General features: G+C 41.4%; 1 protein-coding gene across 3 annotated transcripts in view; it reads right to left on the bottom strand.

Moving 5' to 3' along the window:
- The window catches only part of PDE7B (phosphodiesterase 7B), a 293,650-nt gene that overhangs the window by 47,929 nt on the left and 222,120 nt on the right, over window positions 1–23,601 (bottom strand). For all 3 annotated transcript variants that reach the window (XM_045188806.3, XM_024551891.4, XM_045188807.3), the window contains one exon: window positions 21,422–21,505. In XM_045188806.3, the coding sequence (XP_045044741.2) occupies window positions 21,422–21,505 (84 nt within the window). The remainder of the gene's footprint in view (window positions 1–21,421; window positions 21,506–23,601) is intronic.

Below are 23,601 nucleotides of genomic sequence, written 5' to 3'. Positions count from 1 at the left end.
ATAAATCGCTTGTGGGTTTTAAAATTGAAAACACATGTATTACTGACACTGACTTAATGTGATTTGATTATTATGTTATTATACAAAGACATTCGCAGACATTGGTTAGTACCTCAAGCTTCGGAAAAGACAAACATTTTTGTTGTGTACACAGAGCAGGGCAGCAGTTTCTGGGGAAGGGAAGGAGTGGGAGGTACTTGGGCAAACAGGCTGCTCAAAATAAATCTGTGACAGGATGCACACAGGCCTTGTGTTTAACCATTTTGAAGCCAAGATTGCAAGTCACATAAGGTTTTACCTGAAGGGCAACTGCTGATGGAGATGTGATCTGAGCACATAATCCTACTGTCTGATACACACATTCTTTTCTTTCTTTTTTCCCTCCCTCTTCTGTAAAGATAATTTCTAATTATCTTTATAAGGTTCAATGACATTCTAATCAGGAATGGTTATCTAATAAATATTATTTGGTAGCTGTAAAGGAATGAAACTGAAGCCCTTTTGGCATGAGGGCTCTTTGTTCTTTCTGAATCTCTCTTGGTGCTTAGATCTAAGCAGTGTGGTACATACCAGGAAGGGTCCACCTGTAAATACTCACTGAGTACCTACTCTGTGCAAGGTACTCAGTCACATTAGCTGTCTGCTCTCTGTGTACTTGAATATGCAGAAGTTTTAAGACAGTGTTTCTGCCTTCAGCAATCTAGGGGAAGGTGGTGAAATGGACTCGCTATTGTTTTTACTACTTTTCATTCTACTTTGGCTGTGATGGGTAAGGAATATTTTAGTACAAAAATAACTAGAAATTATTATAGAAAGTGGAAAATGTGGGCAAAAGGAAGATTATTTGTCTGGTGGGCTCTACTCTTAAGAATGTGGTGATTCACTTTGCCTCTTGCCCTTCATGGTGCCTGGTCTGTCTGTAGAGGATGTGGCAGGGTGGAGGGGGTGAGAGAACAAGGTAGGAGAAAGGAATGAAGGGAAATCAAAAGAGAAGGGACCTACAAGCATCCATCAGAGGTGATCTCTGTACCAATGAAAGCCAGTCTGAGAAGAAATGTAAGAAATTCCTTGTACCACCCTCTGAATCTCACATGGGTCTGAGATTTGCAATCAGTGAGGTTGTGTTCCTTCTGGTAATGGACTGAGTTCTACATGTCCTTCCAGATGAGATGAAGCCTAGCTACGTCAGGGGCAGAGTGGTCAGTTGGAAATCTGTTCCTATTACAACTGTGGAGATCATAATCACTAAAAACAAGCTTATAGAAGCCCATACTGGAAATAATATGAATATACACATTATCTGCTAATGCTGTGGAGAGGCCTGCTCTAGCAGGAGCTGTGGAGATGCAAATGAAAAGGAGGGAAAGCAGGTTGCATAGAAATGCACTAAGAGTGTGTAAAGTATGTTGAGCTTCCTCTTGCCTTCTTCATCCTAGCTCACTAGCACTGCATTTCTCAGAATGAAGAGTTTAGTTGCTGTGTCTGAAGCAGGTGGCAGAGGAGAAGGAAGGCAGAGATTTGCTGGCTGTAGAATCAATTCAGCTAAGGACTTGCGAACAACCAAAGATAATTGTCCTCTATTATGTCAATAGCTTATCCCTTTTCTTTTCTCTTTCCTTTCCTTTCCTTTCCTTTATTCTTTCTTTCTTTCATTTCTTTCCTTCTTGAAGTATTAACTGAGGGTTTACTTTGGTCCAGGCACTGGGCAATGCTTGGAGTACAAAGATAATGAAGACCCAGCCTCTTCCCTCAGAGTTCTCTGTCAAGAAGGGAGCTCACTCCTGTTCCTCCATGGCAGTAATAGCTGAAAATAGTTGTCCTGGGTTGGGGATGGGGTGTGTAAACTTTCCACTGCCCTTCCAGCAGACAGCTAATGTGGCTGGATAACCAAGCAGTGCCCTCACGGGGTCTGGATTTTCAAGAGCAGCTACGGCACCATGACAGGGCTGCCATTCCCCCTGGTGTTTCATGCATCTCTGCTTACGTGTACCATGGTCAGCATTGTCCTACTGTTTCACTTGGAGTCTTAGCCAATGGAGCTGTCTCGCAGGCAGAGCCTACAGACGGTGTGATGAGATGGAGCAAGAATGGTAATTCCAAGGAATGAGCCCTTAGTCTAGGATGAGATGGCCAGGTTCAAGTCTTGGTTCATCTAATGAGACTTTGGGGTTAAAAAAACTGAAATTAACTTACACAGTATATGCTCAATATTTAGTGGAATGTATAGAGACAGATGTAGTCAGAATATAAGTATCATCTGGAAAGAATTGCTTGACCAGTCATAGGATATCTTAGTGTGAATTAGCTTGCAATTAGGTAGGCAGTTTCTGAGAGATTCTGATGGAAGGGAGCAGAAGGAATGGTGCAGGGTGTCCAACCCCTGGCCCGCAGGCTGCATGCAGCCCAGGATGCCTATGAATGTGGCCCAACACAAAATCATAAATTTACTTAAAATGTTATGAGATATTTTTGTGATTATGTGTCACAATGTATTTAATGTATGGTGCAAAACAATTATTTTTCCAATGTGGTCCAGAGGCACCAAAAGTTGGACACCCCTGAAAAGCTTGGGGTTCTATTTCGGCAGGGAGGAGGCTCTAGTTTGGGGAAAGCTGGAATTTGGGGTGGAGATGCAGAGAGAGCAAAAATAAAAAAGGTGGTTATCTGTAAAGTCTTCCTTGCCTATCCCAGTGGCTGCTAGAATTCTGTGCTGGGCTCCAATAGCAACCCTACCCCAACTTATACTCAACAAAGCAGTTATTCATGCATATCAGAATTGTCCCATTCACTTGTCTTTCTTACCCACTAAACTGTTAGTTCGCCTTATTTACCTTTTAATCCCTGGTACCGATATTCTTTGTTGTACACAATAGAATTACTAATTTAAACAAATTAGGTTCTATCTGGAACTGAGACAAGTTTTCAACTTTTCATTTGAGAAAATCAAGCTCTGTTACTTTCAATAATCAGCTTTGTGATAAGGATTAAGGGGACAGATGTCACATCGTCACTTTGGTAACTTGTGTGGGGCATATTTGACTCAAGCATACATGCTAAGCCAGCATTCCAAAAAGATGGAAATCCGACTCTCAAAATGCCAGGCCCCAGCTCTTGGTAAAAAGCGAAATCTGGCCAGCTTCTTCAGTGTCTTAGAGACTATCCCTCTCGGTAATGACAAATCACAGTCTGCCCCCTTGGTGACCTGGCTGGGCTGACAGATTTCGCACTGTTTCAGAATGAACAGTGAGGAGTGTTCTATTTGGAGTGTCTCCAGAGCTATTCTTCAAAGTGTCGGAAAGATTACAACAGGGCATAAAGTTCAGAAGTTCAGACGTTTACGGTCTCTTACCCTGGAAAGTTTCATTAATTTTTTTCTTTTTCTTGTATACCCCAAGAAATACTGCCATTGCAAATTTATCAGCACGACTTGGTCAAACCCACTGAAATTTAGGCCAAGAATCTGCTTTTAAAGCTGTGCTGTCAAAATTTGCAACCCTGGGAGGCTTCGATAATTCAAAAAGTATCTGACTTTCAGTAACCAGATTTCTAGTGATATCGAACTTCAGATTCTTTCAGGAAGCCCAACTCTAAAATATTTTTCTTACAAACAGATATAATTTTCTTAAATTTGCTTTAAGGATTCTTTCTTTACTATTATGATTATTACTATTATTATTATTACCACCAATTTGAAGCCAACAGAGAAACTTTACAGTTAGCAAGCTGTAAACAACAAAACTTCTATAATAGTAATAAAGTAGAATATTATTATCATAGCTTTAGAAGCCATAGAGTGAGTAATTTTTTGCTTTAAGATTCTTTAGCACCCAGAGCTGTCGCTGATAAGTAAAAAGCCCACAGTGGGTTAATAACCACACGTTAGTAATGAGGGACTTCAGAAACAAACAAGGCTGAGAGTGCTAGTGGATTTATGAGATCAAGTGTTGTCGCGATGATGGAAAGGGCCTGAATGGAATTTGGTGGAAGACAGTCAGAGATGCTAGATGTCCCGAAGTGTTTGGGACAATTCTACACATCAAACAGTCGTCTATATCTCCTTCAACTTTTCAGTGATGTTCAGGTATTCACGTAGGTGAAAACCCTGTTTACATGAACCTGGAACCCAACCCTGTTTCCTGGTTTCACATGTAAACACACAGTATTCTTTTGCACTATTTTAATACTCTTTTTTTTCAGGAATGCAACTCCTGTGCAAATTAAGGGAAGGATGTAATTTTGGTGGGGGGCGGGGTGGGTGGCGGTGGAGCCAACTTTATCGGGAGTTGTCCTCCACCTTAGGAAATCAGCAGGGGCAAGACTGCTTATGACATGGGGTTGTGTCACTGACACTATGGCCCTGTGTTTGTCTGCATTAGTGGCTGCAACATTCACGGTGACCCTGCATGTAGCTGCAATGTATGACTACATCATTGTGCCTTCCAGCGTAGTTGTGCCCAAGCATTTACATATTTAACTCACATATAGGTTTTCTTGTATTTCTGCTTTATAATGCAGCTAGAAACCTATAATAATTTTTTGAGGTTATGTGAAAATATAGGCTATGGATTTCCTTTCAAGATAGTAAAGGAGGACAGTAAAAATATGTGCTATAAAGAGGAAGCATTGAGTCTGAGAGGGTTAAAAGCCATTTCACTGGGCAAAAACTTCACTGGTAAGGACGGTGAAGTAACAGACTCCAGTCTGCAGCACAGGAACAAGAGCACAGCACTGCCTCAGTGCTCCAAGCAGGAACCAAGTTCAGAGCTCCCCCAGTTTCAGTCATTCCCATGCAATTATTATGGCGTTCAGCACATCTGTGCACACCACTATTTACTTCGTGTCTTTTTAAAAATAAAATCAATCAATTTTTATTAAAATATATCTCATGTAAATTTGACATAAATAAAAAAAACGGCTTTGATGTGTTAGTTACATTTTCCCCTAGTACACACTGAAATAAGTATGCAACACAAAGTAAAAGCAAAAAGGTTGTTCCCGTGACAACCAGACCATCTTGTGCGCCTGTTAGCGCACATATCACATTTTGGAAATGATGCTGTATACGAACAGAAATTTCAGGCTTGGAAAATACAGTTTAAGGGCAAAGGATGATCCAGTCTCGTGCTTTAATTTTCTTTGTTCCTTATAACACATCCCCCTTTTCCTAAAATAGGTCCTAAATACTGATTTCAATTATTCTTGATCATAAATACGAATAATGTACAAGTAGGATGGCATACATGTAATAAGGTATCTATACCACGTAACTGATCGTCCCCGGGAAGACGCCCTTTACTGAACTCTGACGTGGAAACGGGAAACAGGGCAAACTCTGCAGCCTCTGGGTCAGCAGGTCACGGACAGTGTAACTTCAGAAAACGAAAAACACGCCATCTACAGCAACACGTCTTCTTGAACAGACGCCTTAGATAATTTATTTAACAAGGCCTGTCGAGTCCCCACGAGGTGAAAATCACTGTTCTGGGCACTAGGATATAGCAGAGAGGAAAACAAAGTCCTTCTTCTGGTGGAGCTTATATTTCATTAACTAAGATGAGACTAAAAGCAAAACTGATTTACATTAGACCCAAGAAGGAACTAGATGAGGTAGAGCATACTTCATACCAATCCGAAGGGCCTGTGCTTGGCTTCAGGGCTGTTCACATGATGCGGCCCTTTAGCACAGGGATTTTAACATCCTTTTCTCTGTATAGCTTCCCTAACAGCATAATATTTTGTTGATGCTTTGCACATATTTCTCAGCCACATTTAAAATCCCACTCCACAATTTAAGGAGTGGAATTTAAGAATTTTATAATACTTCAGCCCAAGTTTTCATTTTCATATGTAACTTAAATTGTCCTTAAATCACCTTGAGTCACCCTTTTGTGTTATTGATGTCACTGATGTCATTGGAAAATGGTTACCAGAGCTTCTTAATGATCATTGAAAGGAGTATAAGTGATTTTTCTCTTAATCTTCTTTATTAAAGTCAGTTAAAAATAATACCAAAGGGTGAGAGCTGTTAAATAGTAAGTTCAAAAGTACTCCAGGAGAACATCCTGTCATAAGACTAAGGAGACATGACATTAATTTCCAGGTAGTGGGTGTTTCTTACTTATCTCACTATTAATGTTAGATGAAAGTCATCAGTTTTATTACCCTATTAGTCATTTTCAAGCAACTAAAAGAAAAACCCATTGCTTTAGATTGTTTTCAAATTATCAGGGGGCATCACTGGCCTTTATTGGTTCAGCAAATGGAAATTTTAAAAATAAAAAAGTTAAACTCTTCTTATGAAGTTCCAATAAATAATTACTATTTAAAATAAGTGATTGTGAAGCATTCTAAGGTTCTGAGAAACCTTGAGTCACTGAAGAAAAACTAAGTTATGCCCAAATAGCTTTTGTGTTAGGAGTTTTTGGTTATATTATAACTTTTTCAAAATAGGTTATCCATATTTGGCAATTCCCAGTTAAGAGAATCTTCACACAACTAGACCATGCTCATCTTTCAATATCTTATCTTTTGAGGCATTTCTCTCTGAGTTATTATAATCTATTTTCCTGTGAAAATTATTTTTACATGAGTATCGAGATACTTTGGCAGTGGAATCAAGAATAATGTTGACATTTTGTAGACCTAATATTACCCCTTAGAGAGCAATTATTGTTATAGTCTAAGGGATAAATGTGCCGCAGAAGACATTAAGGGAAGAGATCTTCCAGATGAAGGGATTTCATTCGTTTGTTTCCTTTCCACTGCTGGAGCTAAACGGTTAGGACAGTGCCTTGCCCATAGTAGGTGCTCAATAAGTATCTATTGAGGGAATAAATGAATGAAAAAGAGTTTCTCAGCAGCCTTAGTGTGCCTGGAGGCCTTCCTGGGAAGATCGCGTCAGCTGCAGGAGGGTGGCAGGAGGTCTCCCTGCAGAAGGGCATAGAAGATGCTCTGAGAACCGCTGTGCGGCCCCATTGTGCCCCAGGGGCCTGCTCCACTCTCTCAGTGCCTGCAACACCTCTCGTGCCCAGAGGGTAAGAGTAATTAACAGAACCTGCCACATTGTTGAGAGGAATCAATATAAGTATAAAGTTTTTAGCACATAGAACGTTTTCAATAAATATCAGCTAATTTGAGAGCTACAGTTATAGATTGTATATTGATATTAGATTGAAATCCTCGACTCTCTGTGTAACAAATGTGGACAAGAACTGAACACTGAGACTAGGATATGTTGTTTTTATGAAATATGTTGATCAAGAAGTCTTGACCTTAGGTATAAAAGATTGGACTAAAGGTGTTGAAGTGATACAGAATGCATTTTCATTGTACACCCAGGAATAATTGGCCATTTCTTTGTAATGTGTTTTAATATTTAGAAAAAACCACTTGCTATGCAAGGTAGAAGGGAGAAAAAAATGTGCTCTTCTTTACTTACTAGGCTTCAGTGTTTCTCCACTTTATTTTTTACAGACTAAACAACACTGGCACTCAGGAGTCCCTGGCCTGATTCCAACCAATCCTCATCGTTCAGTAGAAGTTCCAGCCTAGTTTTACATCAGTTCTCGTTGCCTTCCCTCCAGCTATGCAAATCCCACCTCTCAACACTACCCATTCACTCTAGGACCCCAACACACTCACCCTTTGAATGAACCCCACATTTCTTCATGCCTGGTTTTGATTTTGAGTGCACTTTAAAAAAATCGCCACTTACAAAGTAAAACCCAATCATGGTTCAACTTCAATGCCAACCTCTCCACAAGGTTCTTTGTTAGACTGTCCTGTGTTCTCTCCACTGGAGCCTCCTTGGCGCCTATCAGTTTGTCTGGTGTTGTCAGATCACCAGGTGTTTATCTAAGTTGTGCACCAGGCTTTTGAAATGTTTTGTTCATCCTTTATCTTCCACAGCTGCTGGTGTACAGTAGTGGATCAATAAATGTAAATCATTTAATCTAGTTTACTTTTTCTCCTTAAAAAAAGGAGAATTTATTCCAGGTCTTCCAGGGAGATTTTTTTTTCAGGGGGTAGATTTTTAGCTTTCTGGTCTTCACTAAGTATTGTCTCCAAAATAGAAAATAAATGGAATGTGGTCATGTACAAAAAAAAAAGATTGAGAAAAGAAGAGAGGAGATAGGGGATTTTCTTTCCTCACATGGCAAGGATTGTTGAAAACGGTGGATGGGAGAGGGAAGGAGGACACTGGGACTTGTAGTGTATGCTAAAGGGAGTAGTACATTGTACTTGACTGAATTCTGGCACGTCTTGGGAGAAGAGATGCTAGACATCTCCACATTGCCATAGCATCCAGAGCCTCTGGGGGCAGGAGAGCAAGGAGGGAACATCCCCCAGCCCCAGCCTGGACACAAACCAGCTGCAGCCACAGCTGTCTTCACATGATGGATTGCCCCCTGTGGGTGGTAGTGGGGTGAGTGTGCAAGGCAGAGACACCAGAGACAGAAGTAAAACTTGTGTTTATGGCTGGACATTCCTTATAGATTACATTACCCACGGAGCACAAGTAAGCGTGAGTGAGGAGTCTTTGACATGAGGCTATCATTGTCTCTTGTGTTGCTGGGGAGAGGGGGGACTGTGGGGAGACAGCAGGCATGACAGGCTTATCCAAATGGACCACACTGTGAGAAAAAGAGAAAGCAATGGCATAGACTTAGTTGACAAATTGGGGCCAGGCCACCATGTTGTTGCTGGAACGTCCCTTTCAGTGGAATCACAGCTGTGAAATGTCTGATGCAGAGGGCTGGTGGTGGCTAGGTGGAGCACAGGACTGGCTCTCTGGGTCACAAATGCATGAGTAGCAAGCTCAGAGGGAGCTGTAGAGCCCTGCCTTCATTACTCCGCACCTGCTTCCTGCTTCACAGAGAACCTGGAAGTCACTAGATGGGAAAGTCCTTACTTTTCTGTTACAAACCCTACGAAACTTCCTACTCTGCAGCCATTCTTTCCTTTCTACCTGTTCTATCAGAAGAGCTGCCTCCATGGCGAAAATCAGGCTCCTTCCCACCTGTTCAGGACACTCTCCTCTCAATTATGACTTTCTCTCCTATATAGTCCATTGCTCCTTATCAACTAGATTGTTCTCACCATAACTGCAGCATGCGTAAATGTCTTGCAGAAACACTTTCCTTCATCCCACCTTCCCAGCTCTTGTTTTTCTTTCCCATTTTATTTACAACCGTACTTCAGAAAGAGATGTGTCTGAGGCAGAGCTCAGAAAACATTTGTTGAAAGAACGACTAAGTGAAAGAACGGGAGACCGAAAAGGAGTAATGAAACACTGTCTTCCTCGGGATAAGTCAAGTGCGCTGGACTGTTATGTACTATACACTCTTCTCATGGCACTCCCACGTACGGTCACAGGGACATAGGAATACAGATGGTGGTAATAATAGAAGTCCACATTTATTGAGAACGTATATTGTGATAGGTCCTGTTCTAGCAGCACCTTTCACACACGTACTCACTCCCTCTCAGAATAACGCTGTGAGAATCATCCTCATTCGCTTCAATCATTTTCCAGCCCGGGAACCTGGAGCCCAGGCCTGGGAATCCTTGTCTTAGATTTTCTCTCATTGCAAGTGCTAAATTTGTTTCATAGCATTAAGATGAAGTTTAAATACGGAAGGCCATGTCCTTAAGTGGAAAAACAAAATGTCAAAAGACACGAATCCTGGATCTTAACTCTTTTATTACCTTGAAGTGAGTCACTTGGCCTCTCTGGTTTTTTGCTGGCTAGTTTTTTTGTTTGTTTCTTTTTTTTTCCTTGTAAGATTGAGAAACGGGGCTGAAAGATCTCTTGGAGGGCCATCATTTCAAAGCTTTGCCATGTAAAGTGTTGTTTTAATTGAATTGCAACTCTGATTTCATGCTCTTTGGAGTAAGTTTCGTCTTTCGATGACAAGCCATCGTTGTGAAGCCCCATACAGGCCTTTGGTAAGTACTCAGCTTCACAGATTCCAAACACTTTCCCAAGTTGGCCGAGTCAGTAGTGGTTTTTTTCACCCCTGACTGCAACTCCATTTTCTGCATCTTGATATTTCTTTCTTTAGGAAAAAGAAAGATTCTATTTCTAGTCAACACTGAATTTTCCTTTTTAATAAAATCTCATTTGTGTGTGATTATAAGAGGAAAATATGCTTATGGAAGGAAAAAAAACAGAAAAATAGAAAGAAGGAAATAATCATCTAGAAAAAATCCCTGTTAAAATGTTGGTAATATTTTTTAAAATGTAGCTGAGATCTTCTTTAAGATATAAAATTTTGTATTCAGCTTCTTTTTACTTAATATACAGGGTGGGGCAGAAGTAGGTTTACTGTTGTTTGTATGGAAAATAATACAATAATGAAAAAACTCTTGTGTTCTGCATACTGACTACTGTAAACCTACTTTTGCCCCACCGTGAATTATAAGCATTTTGGGAAACTGTCTTTCAGGGAAGCACGGTTTGCACGACAGGAAATAACCAACTCCTGTTGAGGAAAATTAAAGCAACCGGTGGCAGCCCCAAATCTGACTTTAATTTGTCACAATAGCGATTCCATTTCCTCCCTTTTTGGAGACAGCTGACAAGTGTCCTGGGTTGTCACCACCACACCCTTCTCTTTCTTGTCAAAGAACACAAGGCTGGGGATGAAGCGAGCAATTTGTTGTTTGCCACCTTCTGCCAGAGCAGGAGGAATAGTATAAAATATCTTTGAAAAGTTGCAAAATCTAGTATTTACATAGCTGTACAATTACATATTTTCTAATTAATTATAGAACTATTTGTTCAATGACATTGAACCATTTTTATATCCAAAAGGAAATTGTCCAAATGTACTATAAAAGGAAAATGACTACTATAATGTTAGAAAAATATTTAATGCTTGTAATTATCATATACATGTCATACAAAAAGAATATACTGCATACATGTATTGACTTTGAATATTAAAATTCATATATGACGAAGAATGATAGTTTATTATGGGCAAGAGCTTATGCTCTAACATTGTAATTTTGGGGTTTGAATTCTGGTTAACAAGTTTTTTGGGGTATTTCTCCTCTTTGGGCATCAGTTTAAACAGCAGTGTCTACTTCATAGGGATCTCATGGGGATTAAAGGAGTATATCTGTGCAAAGCACACAAAGCAGAGTCTAGAACCCAAGAGCTCCACACATATTAGCTATTATTATTATTGTGTGATATGATCTGTATATGGCATAACTGACCTATATGAGTGATTTCCAAGTACTCATGGTTCCCAAATACTCACGGGAGGTCCAGAGCCTGGCCTGCTGCATCGGTTCACCTCAGGACACTGAAAAAGCAGCTCTCCAGAGGTGCAGGTTCAGTGAGTTCGCAGTCACACTGTGATGGATGCTTTCTTGGTGTTGGGGTGGGAGCACAGAGGAGAGAATGACTACCAGGAAGTAGTCCCCTAGGAGGGTGGAAGAAGGCTTCACAAAGGTCTAATGCAGGGCCAGGGCTTCCTAAGAGAAGAGGTGGCTGGGGAGGATGTACTCAGCGGAGGAAGAAGGTACCTCTGAGGTTCAACTATGTTTATTGAAGACCTATTGTGAGCAAGACAAGCTGCTGGACACACTGATCTCATTTACTTCTTACCTCGACCCAGCAATGCTGGTGTTGCATTCTCCTTCCACATGTTTGGACATTAATAGTTTGCGTGCCTTTCCCAAGCTCATGCAAACCCAGTCTGACTTCAAAGCTCATCATCTTTCTGTCAGCTTTCTCTGGTGACCATGTTCTAGAGAGTGCCCTGGGCAGCAGGAGTTCAGTGTGCATGGAGCTCGGGGTGGGGCCACCGCAGTAGATGGGACAGAGAAGGAGTGAGTGGCTGGGTGGTAACGTCCTCTGTTATTTCCGGTGTTCACAGGAGCTCGTTTGTGCTTCTACACCTTCAGGAACTGACAGCCTTGGGGAGCATTGCTTAAGAGGGAACCACACCTGGGCTCCTGCATCTTGTACCTGGGATTAAGCACCTCCCATCTTTATACTGTTGTTGTGGCTGTTGTCAGGTGCAGTGACTTGAGCCACCTTCCCCTTAGGACCTTCTCCCTAATTGCTGCCACTTTCCTCAGGCATCTGTTCTATGCCTACGGTTACTTATAAGTAATCAACCACTGAGGAGCCCCAAGGCAATTTGGTTTCTTAGTTAGAGAGAAAACAAGATCTTGATCTTATGTGTTCACCCCGAGATCTCAGTCTGAAAACACACAAAAAGTTCTAAGGAGGGAACTGTCTTTCTCTATTTTATGCATATATATTTAATATTTTATATGTGATATATATAAAATATATAACACATATATTTATATAATATAAGTATAGTATCTATAAATATAAATATATATATGAGAGTCTTTTAGACCTTCTGAAACTTTGAAGGTAGGATGGCAACAAGAGGACATAACTCCTCATTTTGTTTCCTAATGAAGCCATAAGGGACAGGCTGTGCCTGCTTTTGGTAGGATGTTACTTTCATTTTCTTTAACAAACAAGTTTTTCTAACTTAGTGACTCGTAGGATAACTTTAGTCAAAAGAACATTTACTCCTGCTTCTCTTTACATTTTATGGTCTCCAGAAATCCAAAGAAGTCAATATGAAAAGAAGCCACTAGAAAAACTACTGGATTAGGGTTTTACTCAAGGAAGTGCTGTGATAGAAAATTGCCACTTATCTGTGCTGCACTCAGGCGAGTTAGCAAACCCACTGGGCCACGACACAAGCAGCTCCGTTTGTACCAAATAGAACCCATGTTGGTGGTGGTGGTGGGGAGTAAGGGGGGTATCTGAATAGCTTCTCGCAGAGGAAAATAAATTTCTGGTGAAACTTAATTCTTTGTGGGCTTTGTCATCAACAGTTTTGTGCTTTGCTAAATCAAGCTCATTATAAACTAAAAGTAAAGGGGCCCTTGAACAAAGTAGTTGATTTTGTGATACCTGCTCTGGCCATGGCTCACGGACGATTGTCATTCTCAAGTAAAACTGCCGAATCAGGCCTCTCTTGTTTGCACTGCAGTCCCTTATTTCCAGCCGTCTCTTGGATATTTTCCTTCGACTCTACTGCAAACACATTGTTGCAACTGAGCTCACCATCCTTCCCCCAATTCAACCTTCAGCCTTTCTCTTCATTGGCCTCATCTCGAGTTTTTCAGATGGCCAGACCAACCCTTGGACCTTTCGGTATCGATGAGTTTTATTTCCTCTTCCCCACGCCATCTCTCAGTTTATACCTTTATTTCTACTGCCCCCATAGTCTTACATTTCTCTTGATTCACTGAGTCTGTCCTTCCTACATCGGGGTGTCTGTTAATGTTCTTAAACACTATTTTATTCTGACCATCTCTTTCTCAGAATTCTCTAGAGATCCTTTTTTGTTTGATGAATCAAATTCAAATTCGTTATCTGGGCACTCCCGGACTTTCATTTTCTCTCAAGTCAACCTACTTTGCTTTGTTTCCCATATGTCAGCTCAGTCTCACTTCCAGGTACTTTGCTAACCAATCAACACCCTACCTTGCATTTCAGAGTTTAGCGCAAGACCATCAAGCCCTCCTCTGCTCAGACTGCCTCAGTCATCTCTGCCTTCTCTGCTGGTCTCTGATTTACTGTTGGTGTCAATTATTATAGAACTAGATAATTTACGCTCTTGCATGGTTCCCAGTGTAGGGAATGTTTATCCTATCCAGGCAATGAGGTTGTTAGGTTTTTGAGGCTAGAGGAATATCTGAAAGCTTCTTTTGAGCACTCAGAATCCTCAGCCCAGGGACAGCATGTAGTAGGTACCACCTTGCTACTCCTAATCTTTGTTGATTTAAAAATTGTCCAGATATTTGCATTTGGTGTCGCTGGAAGATGGCAGTCACACTGCTGTTTGAGAGAGGAGCTAGCCATCCTATGAAAAGTTATCTCAGTTCAGTGGTTATTGATGTGGCTCAGGGCCCCTTGGCCTGCTTGTGGCCTGCTTGGAATGGAGTGGGTGTTCTGTTTGTTGAATGATTGATTGATAACTCAGAGGAAATACTGGCCTCTCTGATTCAATTTTTTATTTTTTATCACTCAGATAAAAAAAATAAATCTGTTAAGTGATGTCAGCCAGGTTAACAGAAGACAATGGTCGTTTTCAGTTCTAGCTTTAGAAGGTTAAAACTTTTGTGTGGATGTGTGTGCATATGGCCTTTCCCAGACAGTCGGGTATACTGAATGTATTGAATGACCTCTCCTGACTTCCCTGGCCCTACTTGAAAACCTCATCCTCCAATAGATTTACACGCAGTTGAACACAATTACTGACAGCCCTTTCCTGGTTCCTTAGGTCTTGAAGCACGTTTTAGAAAGCCCCTAGCAGTTGGCTCTAGCATGCAGCTGTCTTTCACTTTGTCGTTGCTTCAGAAACGACTCGTATTTTGTGCCTCTGGAAGGTCTTCCCTAATTTCCAAGACAAAATTAATTACTCCCTTCCTCAATGCTCCCAAAGTTAATGACTCCCCACTCTGAATCCTGTATACATATACATGTTTCTCATATTTTGCATACTCTTGTTACACATGCATGTGTTATTAGATGTATCATGTCACATTAAAATATAGTTGCTTAGTTCTCTGTAAACTCCTCAGAGGCCATGGCCAAGTATCATTTATCTTTGTACCTCCCATGACACTGCCTACCCCAGGCAGTGCTCAACTGATGGTCACTGATGAGTAGTGTGACAAGGAATGAGTGAAACAGGGAGCACCCATCAATCTGTCTTCTGCAACGCAGTGGCGTCTTGGTGGCTAACCATCCTACTGGTCTGGCACTTCCGCAACTGAAGTGCTGGGGAGCTTGCAGCCAGCAGCCCTGAGTGCATGTCATGGAACAGGGTCCAGGTGAGCCAGAAGGCACCGCAGCCACAACCAACGCCTGGCCTTTCTTTTAGAGGAAGGCAAATATTGAACTTTGAAGTTGTGGGGTACCACCCTGGCACTCCTGAGAAGTCTCAGTCCCAACTGGCACTTGCACTGTCTGCTTGGCGAGCACAGGGCTGGAGGCCAGGGCTTTGAGGAAGGTGGGATGTGATCACCTCAGGACAAGTTCTTTCAAATCACCCCGTACTGTGTTTTGAAAGAATGTTTTTATTTTATCTTCTCTTTCTCATTTTACCTTTTTATTCAGATATAGCTGATGTACAACATTGTGTAAGTTTCAGGTGTAGGGCATGTGGATTTGATACATTTATATATTGCAGTATGATTGCCACTGTAGCATCAGCTAACACCTCTCTCAGGTCCTATAATTATCATTTCGTTTTTGCGGTAAGAACAATTAAGATCTCTTACCACCTTTGAAGTTTGTAACACGGTATTGCTGACTATAATCACTATGCAGTGCGTTCGATCTCCAGAACTGATTTTTCTACTAGTTGCAAGTTTGTATCCTTAAACAATATCTCATCCTATAGCATTTTGGTTTAGGTGCTTTACGTTTTGTGTGGTTCCCATAGGTCATGTGAAAAGTTATCTTTAAGAAGATTACCAAAAGGCCGTCACCATCTGCGTAGAATTCTCTCTTAGAAAGCCAAGTTGGGTAAGCAAGTCACTTTTTCATCTTTAAGATGGGGCTCTCACTTCACACGAGATGGTAACATACTGGGTGGTTTCGTTGACAGTCTTTCTGCAAATGTATTTTATATTTCCAGAGTGTAATATGTTTTAAATGGCAGCTTTTTCAAAAGCATTTGAGTCTCTGGGTCACTTATACCTTTAGTGAAGAAGTGACCCAGAGACTCAAATGTGTGTGTGTGTGTGTGTGTGTTTGTAAGTATTAGTTCTGTTTCAGAAATAATGAGCAAAGGAAAATAATTTTGTAGGTATACTAAAATTACTTCATGCTTGTGTTGCTAAAGTGGCCCTGCCTGGACAGGCAGATCTGGAGGACGAGAACTATAAAAATCAAGATTAGCAAATTAACCCACAGGAAAAGTCAAATAGCCAATTAACCTACTACAGCCAAGCCCGGGCTGGTCTGAAGCTTCGGACTGTCTGTGGCAGCGGACACTGGGACTCTGAAACCTCTAGCTGAAGCTGCTTCTTTCCCTCCGGCCCTTCAGTCTCTGGGAACATCGGCTTTGTATGTCACTCCCCTTGCTGAGCGACTGTGGAAATCACATTGTGTTGGCCTGAGATGGTTGCCAAGGGAACATCTCCACCTATTCATTATCTACTCAGGCTACTGATTATATTAAACCAGGAGACAAGGATGTAGAAGGGGCCGATGTAGGTACCTGTTCTGCAGAGAACTGAAATTGCTTTTGCCACATTCACCTCTGTGGCCACATGTCTCTCTGGACACTCTTCTCTGCATGCTCTCCTCCGTTGTCACCCCTCTCCCCCAACAGACTGAGTGAATGAAATACACCTGTAGGGAGCTGGCACTGGTTTAGTACAGCCACTATACTTCCATTTCTCCTGCCCACCTCCAGTTCTCTCCTGTGGAATAAAAAGACTTGTCACTCCTTTCTCTCACTCTGTTCTGCCCCTCCATGCTTAGGTGTAGCGGTAAGTGTTTTCTTTAAAGGTCTATGGTTCCTGTGTCCCACACAATGGTACTGAAGCCACAGTTTCCAGCTGCTCATCTACAGAAGCTTCTGAACATTTATATAGATGCCCTTTTCTAAACTGTTTGAAATATAAACAGGAAATGCAGCTGGCTGTTAACAAGTAACTTTATCTTACCTATTTATCAATAGACAAGTGGAGGGACCTGGGTAGATCTCTTATTAGAAAGATTCTCAGCTTCATCTCTGGAATGCAGGTGATATTTGAGAGGCGTTTTCTCGAAATACCCCTTTGAGTAAAAAAACAATGTAATCTATTGACCTTCTAATTTGTTGTTCAAATTATTTTGTTGTCCAGGATATTTTGGGAGTAAAAGGTGGCATTATTAATAAGTAGCCTGGACGCAGGTGCAAACTAGGGCTATGCCAGGCAAGCCAAGTATACATTGTTCCCTGTTATGGAGACAATAAATACACGGTAGAACTGTGCCTCAAAAATATGGGGAAAGGGACACCTCTTCCAGAAAAAAAAATTGTGCAATTAGAAATTATAATTGTGGAATCTAAAATCTGGAGCAGCAAAAGAGGTGTCCTTTCTGTTTACACTTCTTTCTCATTTAAATGTAGTGAATGTGAATTCATTCCTGGAAGTAAAGTGATGGTACTAGAATTGAAAAAAAAGAATATGATATTAATAAAATAAAGTAGATTGGACTGAATATGCCTATGGACATGTCATAAAACCTTTTAGTTCTGCTTAAAAATCTAAGTTAGGGGTTGGTAGCTTTTTGCTGTACAGGGCCATAGAGTAAGTAAGTTTGGCTTTGTCGGCTATACAGCTCTGTTGTAACTACTCCGCCATTGTAGGGTGAAAGTAGCTGTAGATACTCTGGATGAATGGGCATGGCTGTGTTCCAAGAGAATCTTTGTTACCCAAGTTTTAAAAAAAATTTTATTGAATTTTTTGGGGTGACCTTGGTTAATAAAATCATACAGCTTTCCTATCATCTGTATATTGCATCATGCATTCACCACCTAAAGTCAAGTCTCCTTCTGTCACCTTTACCCTCTTCTATGTCCTGCGACCCCCCACTCCCCTTAACCTCTGGCAATCACCATATTGTTGTCTGTGTTCATTCATTTGTTTTTGCTTAATCTCTTCACCTTTTTCACCTCTGACAGCTGTCAGTCTGTTCTATGTATCTATGAGTCTGTTTCTATTATGGTTATTAGCTCATTTTGTTCATTAGATTCTACATATGAGTGAAGTCATATGGTACCTGTCTTACTCTGACTGACTCATTTCACTTAGCCTGTCTCCAGATTCATCCATGCTGTCACAAAAGGTAAGATTTCCTTCTTTTTTTTAATGGCCAAGTAGTATTCCATCGCGTAAATGTACCACAGTTTTTTATCTGCTCATCTACGGGTGAGCACTTAGGCTGCTTCCAAATCTTTGCTATTATAAATAACACTGCAATGAGAAATCTTATTTACAGAACAGGTAGGGGTGGGGGCACAGATTTGGTGCATGAGCTGCCGTTTGCTCACCCCAGACCTAGCTGTCTGTTTTAATATTTAGAAACTTGGTTCTGATAGAATGAAAATTCTTTTAGGTATGAACTCTGATGTCTCCTGATCTGCTGTGACAAGGTGGGGCCATGGCTCTTGGGACCGATGGAGACGTGCAATGTGCCTCCCTATTTAACGCACATTTTTGTTGTACGCGTTCCAAGAGTTCAAGGGATGTGTTGAGGTGGATGATAGAGGGTAAACACCCAGGAACACTTTGGACAGGGAGTGGCAGCCACGTGGATTTCACTGAGCATTTTAGAGGGCAGGCTGCAGGCAGGCAGGCACAGGGAATAGAGGCTACGGTGATTCAGTTTTTCTCACAAATGGTTTAGAAAATAAGGCCCACACATGCTAGCAAAACTGAAAGCACCTGAGGAAAATGAAGTCTTGGGTCTCTGCCTACACTTGGACAAAAATGACTCAAAATTATAGTAAGTGATATTTAAAAACTCACTTTAAACTAGTTTGATACTAGTGTAGGATTGGAATTATGTTTTGTTAATAAAAAAAAGGCTTTAGGAGAAAATGTTCCTTAGGGATTTATTTTTAAACTTTTATAAAGTTTTGTTTGAAATGTCTCCCTTTAGGCAGAAAGCACACACTAACAACTCAGACAAACCACAACAAGAACATGAATGAGAACTAAATGAAGTGCACATCAAGTAGTAGGAGATATGACACACACGCTCACCTCACTATTTGGCTGTATGGAACACAGACACCCACATCCCTTCCGCTACCCAGTGGCAAGCTGTTTAACTGCAGGCTAAGTTAGGAAACTGAGGAGAGTGATCACAATAATGTTACCGGTTCTAGTCTCACTAACACAGAATTTGGGGCATTAGACAATAAAATAGACAATAACACAGAAAGGAAAAATCTCAGAGGGCTTCAGTCTTATCTGAGCTGTTCAGCCACATGTAAGGGGTGATTGACATTTATAATTATTTAATATAATCTTTTTGAGGGGACCCTTTCACCTAATTGGTAAGTTAACGATAGTTACTGGGAACTCAGTAATGTAAACAGAAGGTCCTTCAGGATCTTGAAATCTCTTTAGGAATGTGCTTTGTACACTGAGGGAGAAATACTTGAGACCACTTATAAAGCAAAGTGTAATAAAAGCAAATTCATATTCCTTTGCATGTATTATTGGTAAAGAGACATGAGTGAAAGAGTTACTCAGAGTGGAGTACTGAGCAGAGAGAAAGGGAATTTCAGGATGGATAGACAACATTGTCCCTCGGCGGGTAGAGGGCCATGAGCAACAGGTGGGGTGGATGCGGGTGGGGGCACAGAGCCTCCTGGGCTGGGGAAGGAGGCTGGGGCTGGGTTCAGGCTCTAACCAGGCATTTCCCGAAAGATCTACAGCAGAGAGGTGACCAGACGGCATCTACTTGTGTATGATGTCTTACATGATGAATAACAGTGAAGTATTATCTTCATTGAGTTTCTGCTTAAATTTTCTATAGTCTTCCAGCCTACAAAATTAAGCTAATGTAAAAAAACCCCAAAGTTACAGAAACCTATGATGTAGAAGTGAAATATTCCATAATCCCGACAACAAATGTAAACACCATTAGCAATTGCTTACGAACACTAAGATAAATAAATGAAAAACGATTTTTTATCATTTGGAACCTTGGAATTGTAAAAAGAAATATCTCCTATTTTCCTAATTTGTTTATACCTTACATTACAAAACATGACATAGTATCTCATCTATAGAAAGAGGCTTTGTAGTTATTTTCTCTCTCTGACAGTCAGTATGTGATGCCATTGAGAATTCTGGTCTACATAAGACAGTGAACTGGACCCCTTGCTCATTCCCACCCGGCTTGGTGAAACTATATTCCTGGGACCTGTAAATTCATCCAGTCGAGCAGCGTTGTCCAACCTTTTGGCATCTCTGTGCCACCCTGGAAGAGTTGTCTTGGGCCACACATGTGTCTTGTGCCACAATGTGACACGTAATCACAAAAAAATCTCATAATGTTTAAAGTAAATTTATGATTTGGTGTTGGGGCCACATTCACAGACATCCTGGGCTGCATGCAGCCCCGGGGCCACAGGTTGGACACCCCTGGGAAACTATCAAAGGGGTAATGTACGCAGATAGCCGGAACAGCCCATTCAGGGTCAGAGAAGTAAGGAGGAACTGTCTGTGCTTCCCACAGGCTGGAACAGGTCAGTGACCCAGGTCTTCCAAACTGCGGGGTCTGGGTTGGGGAGGTTGTCTAGTAGGGAAAGAGTTACTCCAAGTCTCTGTGTCCCTGAAAGCACTGAGGAAACAGATACTGCGCACTGATGTGGGAGGTTAACAAGCCAGAGATACAAACATGTCCATCTCCTGTTGGCCTTTCGAGAGGATCTAAAGATCAGAAACAGCCAGTTCTAATTTCTCCTAGCAATTTCCAGGGGTTGAGGTAAATCAAATTACCTCTTTAGCTTGAATTTGTTTATGCCAAAGGAAAGTAATACTCTGTGGGTGCGGCCCAGCGCTTTGAAAGTTATAGATTGGAAGTGATATGAGAACCAAATACTGAGAACCTTGGAGCAAATTGTGAGGTTTACCCACTTTCTACCCCCACCCCCAAGTCCAAAGTGAAGGAGGATTATGATAGGAGATATGAAATCTGGAGGGGTGACCGGTCGCTGGTTTGGATTTCCAAAGGAATTTGAGATTAAGAGAATTATGAACCAGAGGTTGAACAAAACTCCAAACGAGGAATGGTATATGAAGGGGAAAGATAGAAATAAATGAACTTTCGAGGTAGTGATAATGGAGGAAGCAGCAAGCTCAGACTGAAAGGACCTTCTGTGCTGAAGAGTTTTTATCGGGAATGCAAGAATGGACCTCAGGGATTTAAGTTAGACAAAGAAGGGAGAATTCAATAATGGGTAGGTTACTAAGGGCAGTTCTTGAATAGGTTTCTCTGTGGGGATTTAAAAATAAAATAGAATTTTTCTAGGCTAACAGCTGAAGGTGAAGAGAAGGTGCTGGATAATGAAAACAAGAATTTCCTTGTATAGGGCTTTCGTTTTAAGATTTACGGCTTTAAAACTGACATGATCTCATTTGATCCCCCCCCACCAATCTCTGAGAGGGCAGGGCCAGAATTACCTCACTAGTGAGGAAATCTAAAGACAAAGGGTTAAGTTCCACTTGGGAGGGGAGAGATGGAGGAAGGAAGGCAGACCTTGGAGGGTTTTGAAGTTCAGAGGGAAGTGAGGTTTTTGGGTTTTTTTTTAAGAAAACACTTGTTCCTTCCCAGGTACACTCGATGACTCACTGTGAAGTAGGCGGAAGTCAAGGAATGGGTAGGAGCCGCGGCGTTCTGCAGGGACCCCCGTCTGACCTCTCAGTCGTGCATCTCCTAGAAAACAGAAGATCCAAACAAATGTTTGAAAACGTTGCCAAGAACATTCGCTTTTCCTCCGTGAATCCTCCTTCCCACTTACGTCACTGGAACCAACACCAAATATCAGGAGAACATGATTTCCGTTCACCTTCCTTAAGAAAGTGCCACACAGGAGTGTAATGAACTTGGCAAAGCTCGAAGCAGTGAAGGGGCATTCTCTTTTGTATTTGCCTGAAAGATGCGTCTGTGAAAATTTTAGTAATTACAAAGTTTCCATAGCCTTTTTATACTTGCAAGGGCCTTAAAGATGAAGCATCTAAATCTGGAAGGACAAATGGTGTGCTGGGATTATAGCTTTTGTTCTTATTAGACGTTTAATCACCCACAGGGCCGTTTCTCTTAGATCTAGCATGATTGTGTTCTGACTGGTGTCCGCTTTCTTTGTTCCCCAGGTTGTATCATTGGTCTGCTTGGTTGTATCATTGGTCTGCTTGGAATCTGTGCAGAGGAGGGCTAGCCCAGCTCCAGGTACTGCAGACACTTAGCTTCTCTTGGACATAGTTGGTAGAGATTCTAATACTTATTTGTAGGTTATTTTAATGTCTGTGTTCATGTTCCTTTTTGGGGTGTGGCCTGCCTTCCAGATCAAGGGAGGTAATGAAGTATGGTTGAGGGAGCCCGGACTTTAAAGTAATGTAGACCTTGGATAGCAGGTTCTGAGCCTCATGTGCCTCGCCTCAAGGTGTCATTGGTTGGAGAATATAAAATAACCTTTGATGCCTGGCAATAAACGCTGGGTTTCCCTCCTTTTACACTCTTGCAGTGCAGGAATCATGCATATTACATGCTCTGCATTTCTCCAGAGTGCTTTGTGCATTGTCTAGCACTTGCAGTTTCGAAGTGAATGTCCTCTGTGGACAAGAATAAATAGAAGGACCAAATTCCTAGTCAGTATATACAACATGAAATCGGAAGAAAGGTAAAAATACATAATAACTAATGTATTTCTAGAACAACTGAATCAGGAAATGTTTCTTCCATGAGTAATGGGTCACTCCAGACATGAGGTGACCCTGGAGCTTGAGTCTGAGAGCGGGGAGGAGGAACAAGTCTTCTTCCTAACTCCTGGGTTAACCAGAGCCTGAGAGAGAGCCTCATCGGTGGTAGCGCATGCAACCGACGGTGTTGAAAATATCCCTCATAGACGGGCCTTGTGGGGACTTGGGCTCATAAACCGCAAGCACTGAGCCCTTTGGGCTATTCTCAACTTTGAATTTTATATCGGTGCCTTGTTTAGTGCTTGGTATCATCTGATTTTGTAGTGACTTATTGATATTAAAGAATGTTATAATTTATGGACTATAGTGAAGTGGGAGGAAGAGGGAAGAGATGGAAAAGTAAGTTTCTGACATCAAAGGAGGGAACGCTGTCAGCATTTGGGAGGTTTCCGGGGGTGGATGGTCAGCAGGGGAAAGCCCCTGAGAGGAGCTGACGGGTTTACCTCTCTTCAACAGGTGTTTCGAGCACTCTCTGTCTATAAATCTAAAGAGTTTACAAAGCACACTCACAGACCTCACAATATATTTATTTTCTTGTTTATCTCATCAGATCCTCATGATAGCCTTGTGAAAAGAGTCACTATTATTCTCCTTGCTGTATAGGTGAGAAAATAGAGGCTCAGAAAGAATGCTACTCACCCTCCTAGCCCCAGCTCAGGGCTCAGGTTCCTTAAAGGCACTCAGTAGATGTCTATTGACTTTAATTGATGGCCTGAGTTTATGGTGCTTTAAACTTAAAATTAGCAGAGCTAGTCCTTAAATCTGGGTTGTTAAACTTCGTAGGAAGAGCTCTCTCCTCAATACCATGGGTTTCTAACCTTATAAAGTATGCACAGATGGTTTTTTAAATGAAAACAAAAAACACAGACTGCACACGATAGAAGATGTGCTTTTCATAGTCAATGAGATAGTAAGGCATGTTAAAATGATACGACAAATTCAGCACTGCCCTTAAGTGAATTTATATTTTATAAATGACAGTAAGCTAGACATACACTTGAAAACCTGTGCATAGGTGACACCATGGTAATTTGGTTTACAAAGCCTGCTGGG

The sequence above is a fragment of the Desmodus rotundus genome, chromosome 11 (assembly GCF_022682495.2).
Source record: "Desmodus rotundus isolate HL8 chromosome 11, HLdesRot8A.1, whole genome shotgun sequence".
Taxonomy (NCBI): domain Eukaryota; kingdom Metazoa; phylum Chordata; class Mammalia; order Chiroptera; family Phyllostomidae; genus Desmodus; species Desmodus rotundus.
The sequence above is the reverse complement of the archived record's forward strand: the minus strand, read 5'-3'. Positions and strand labels throughout refer to the sequence as shown.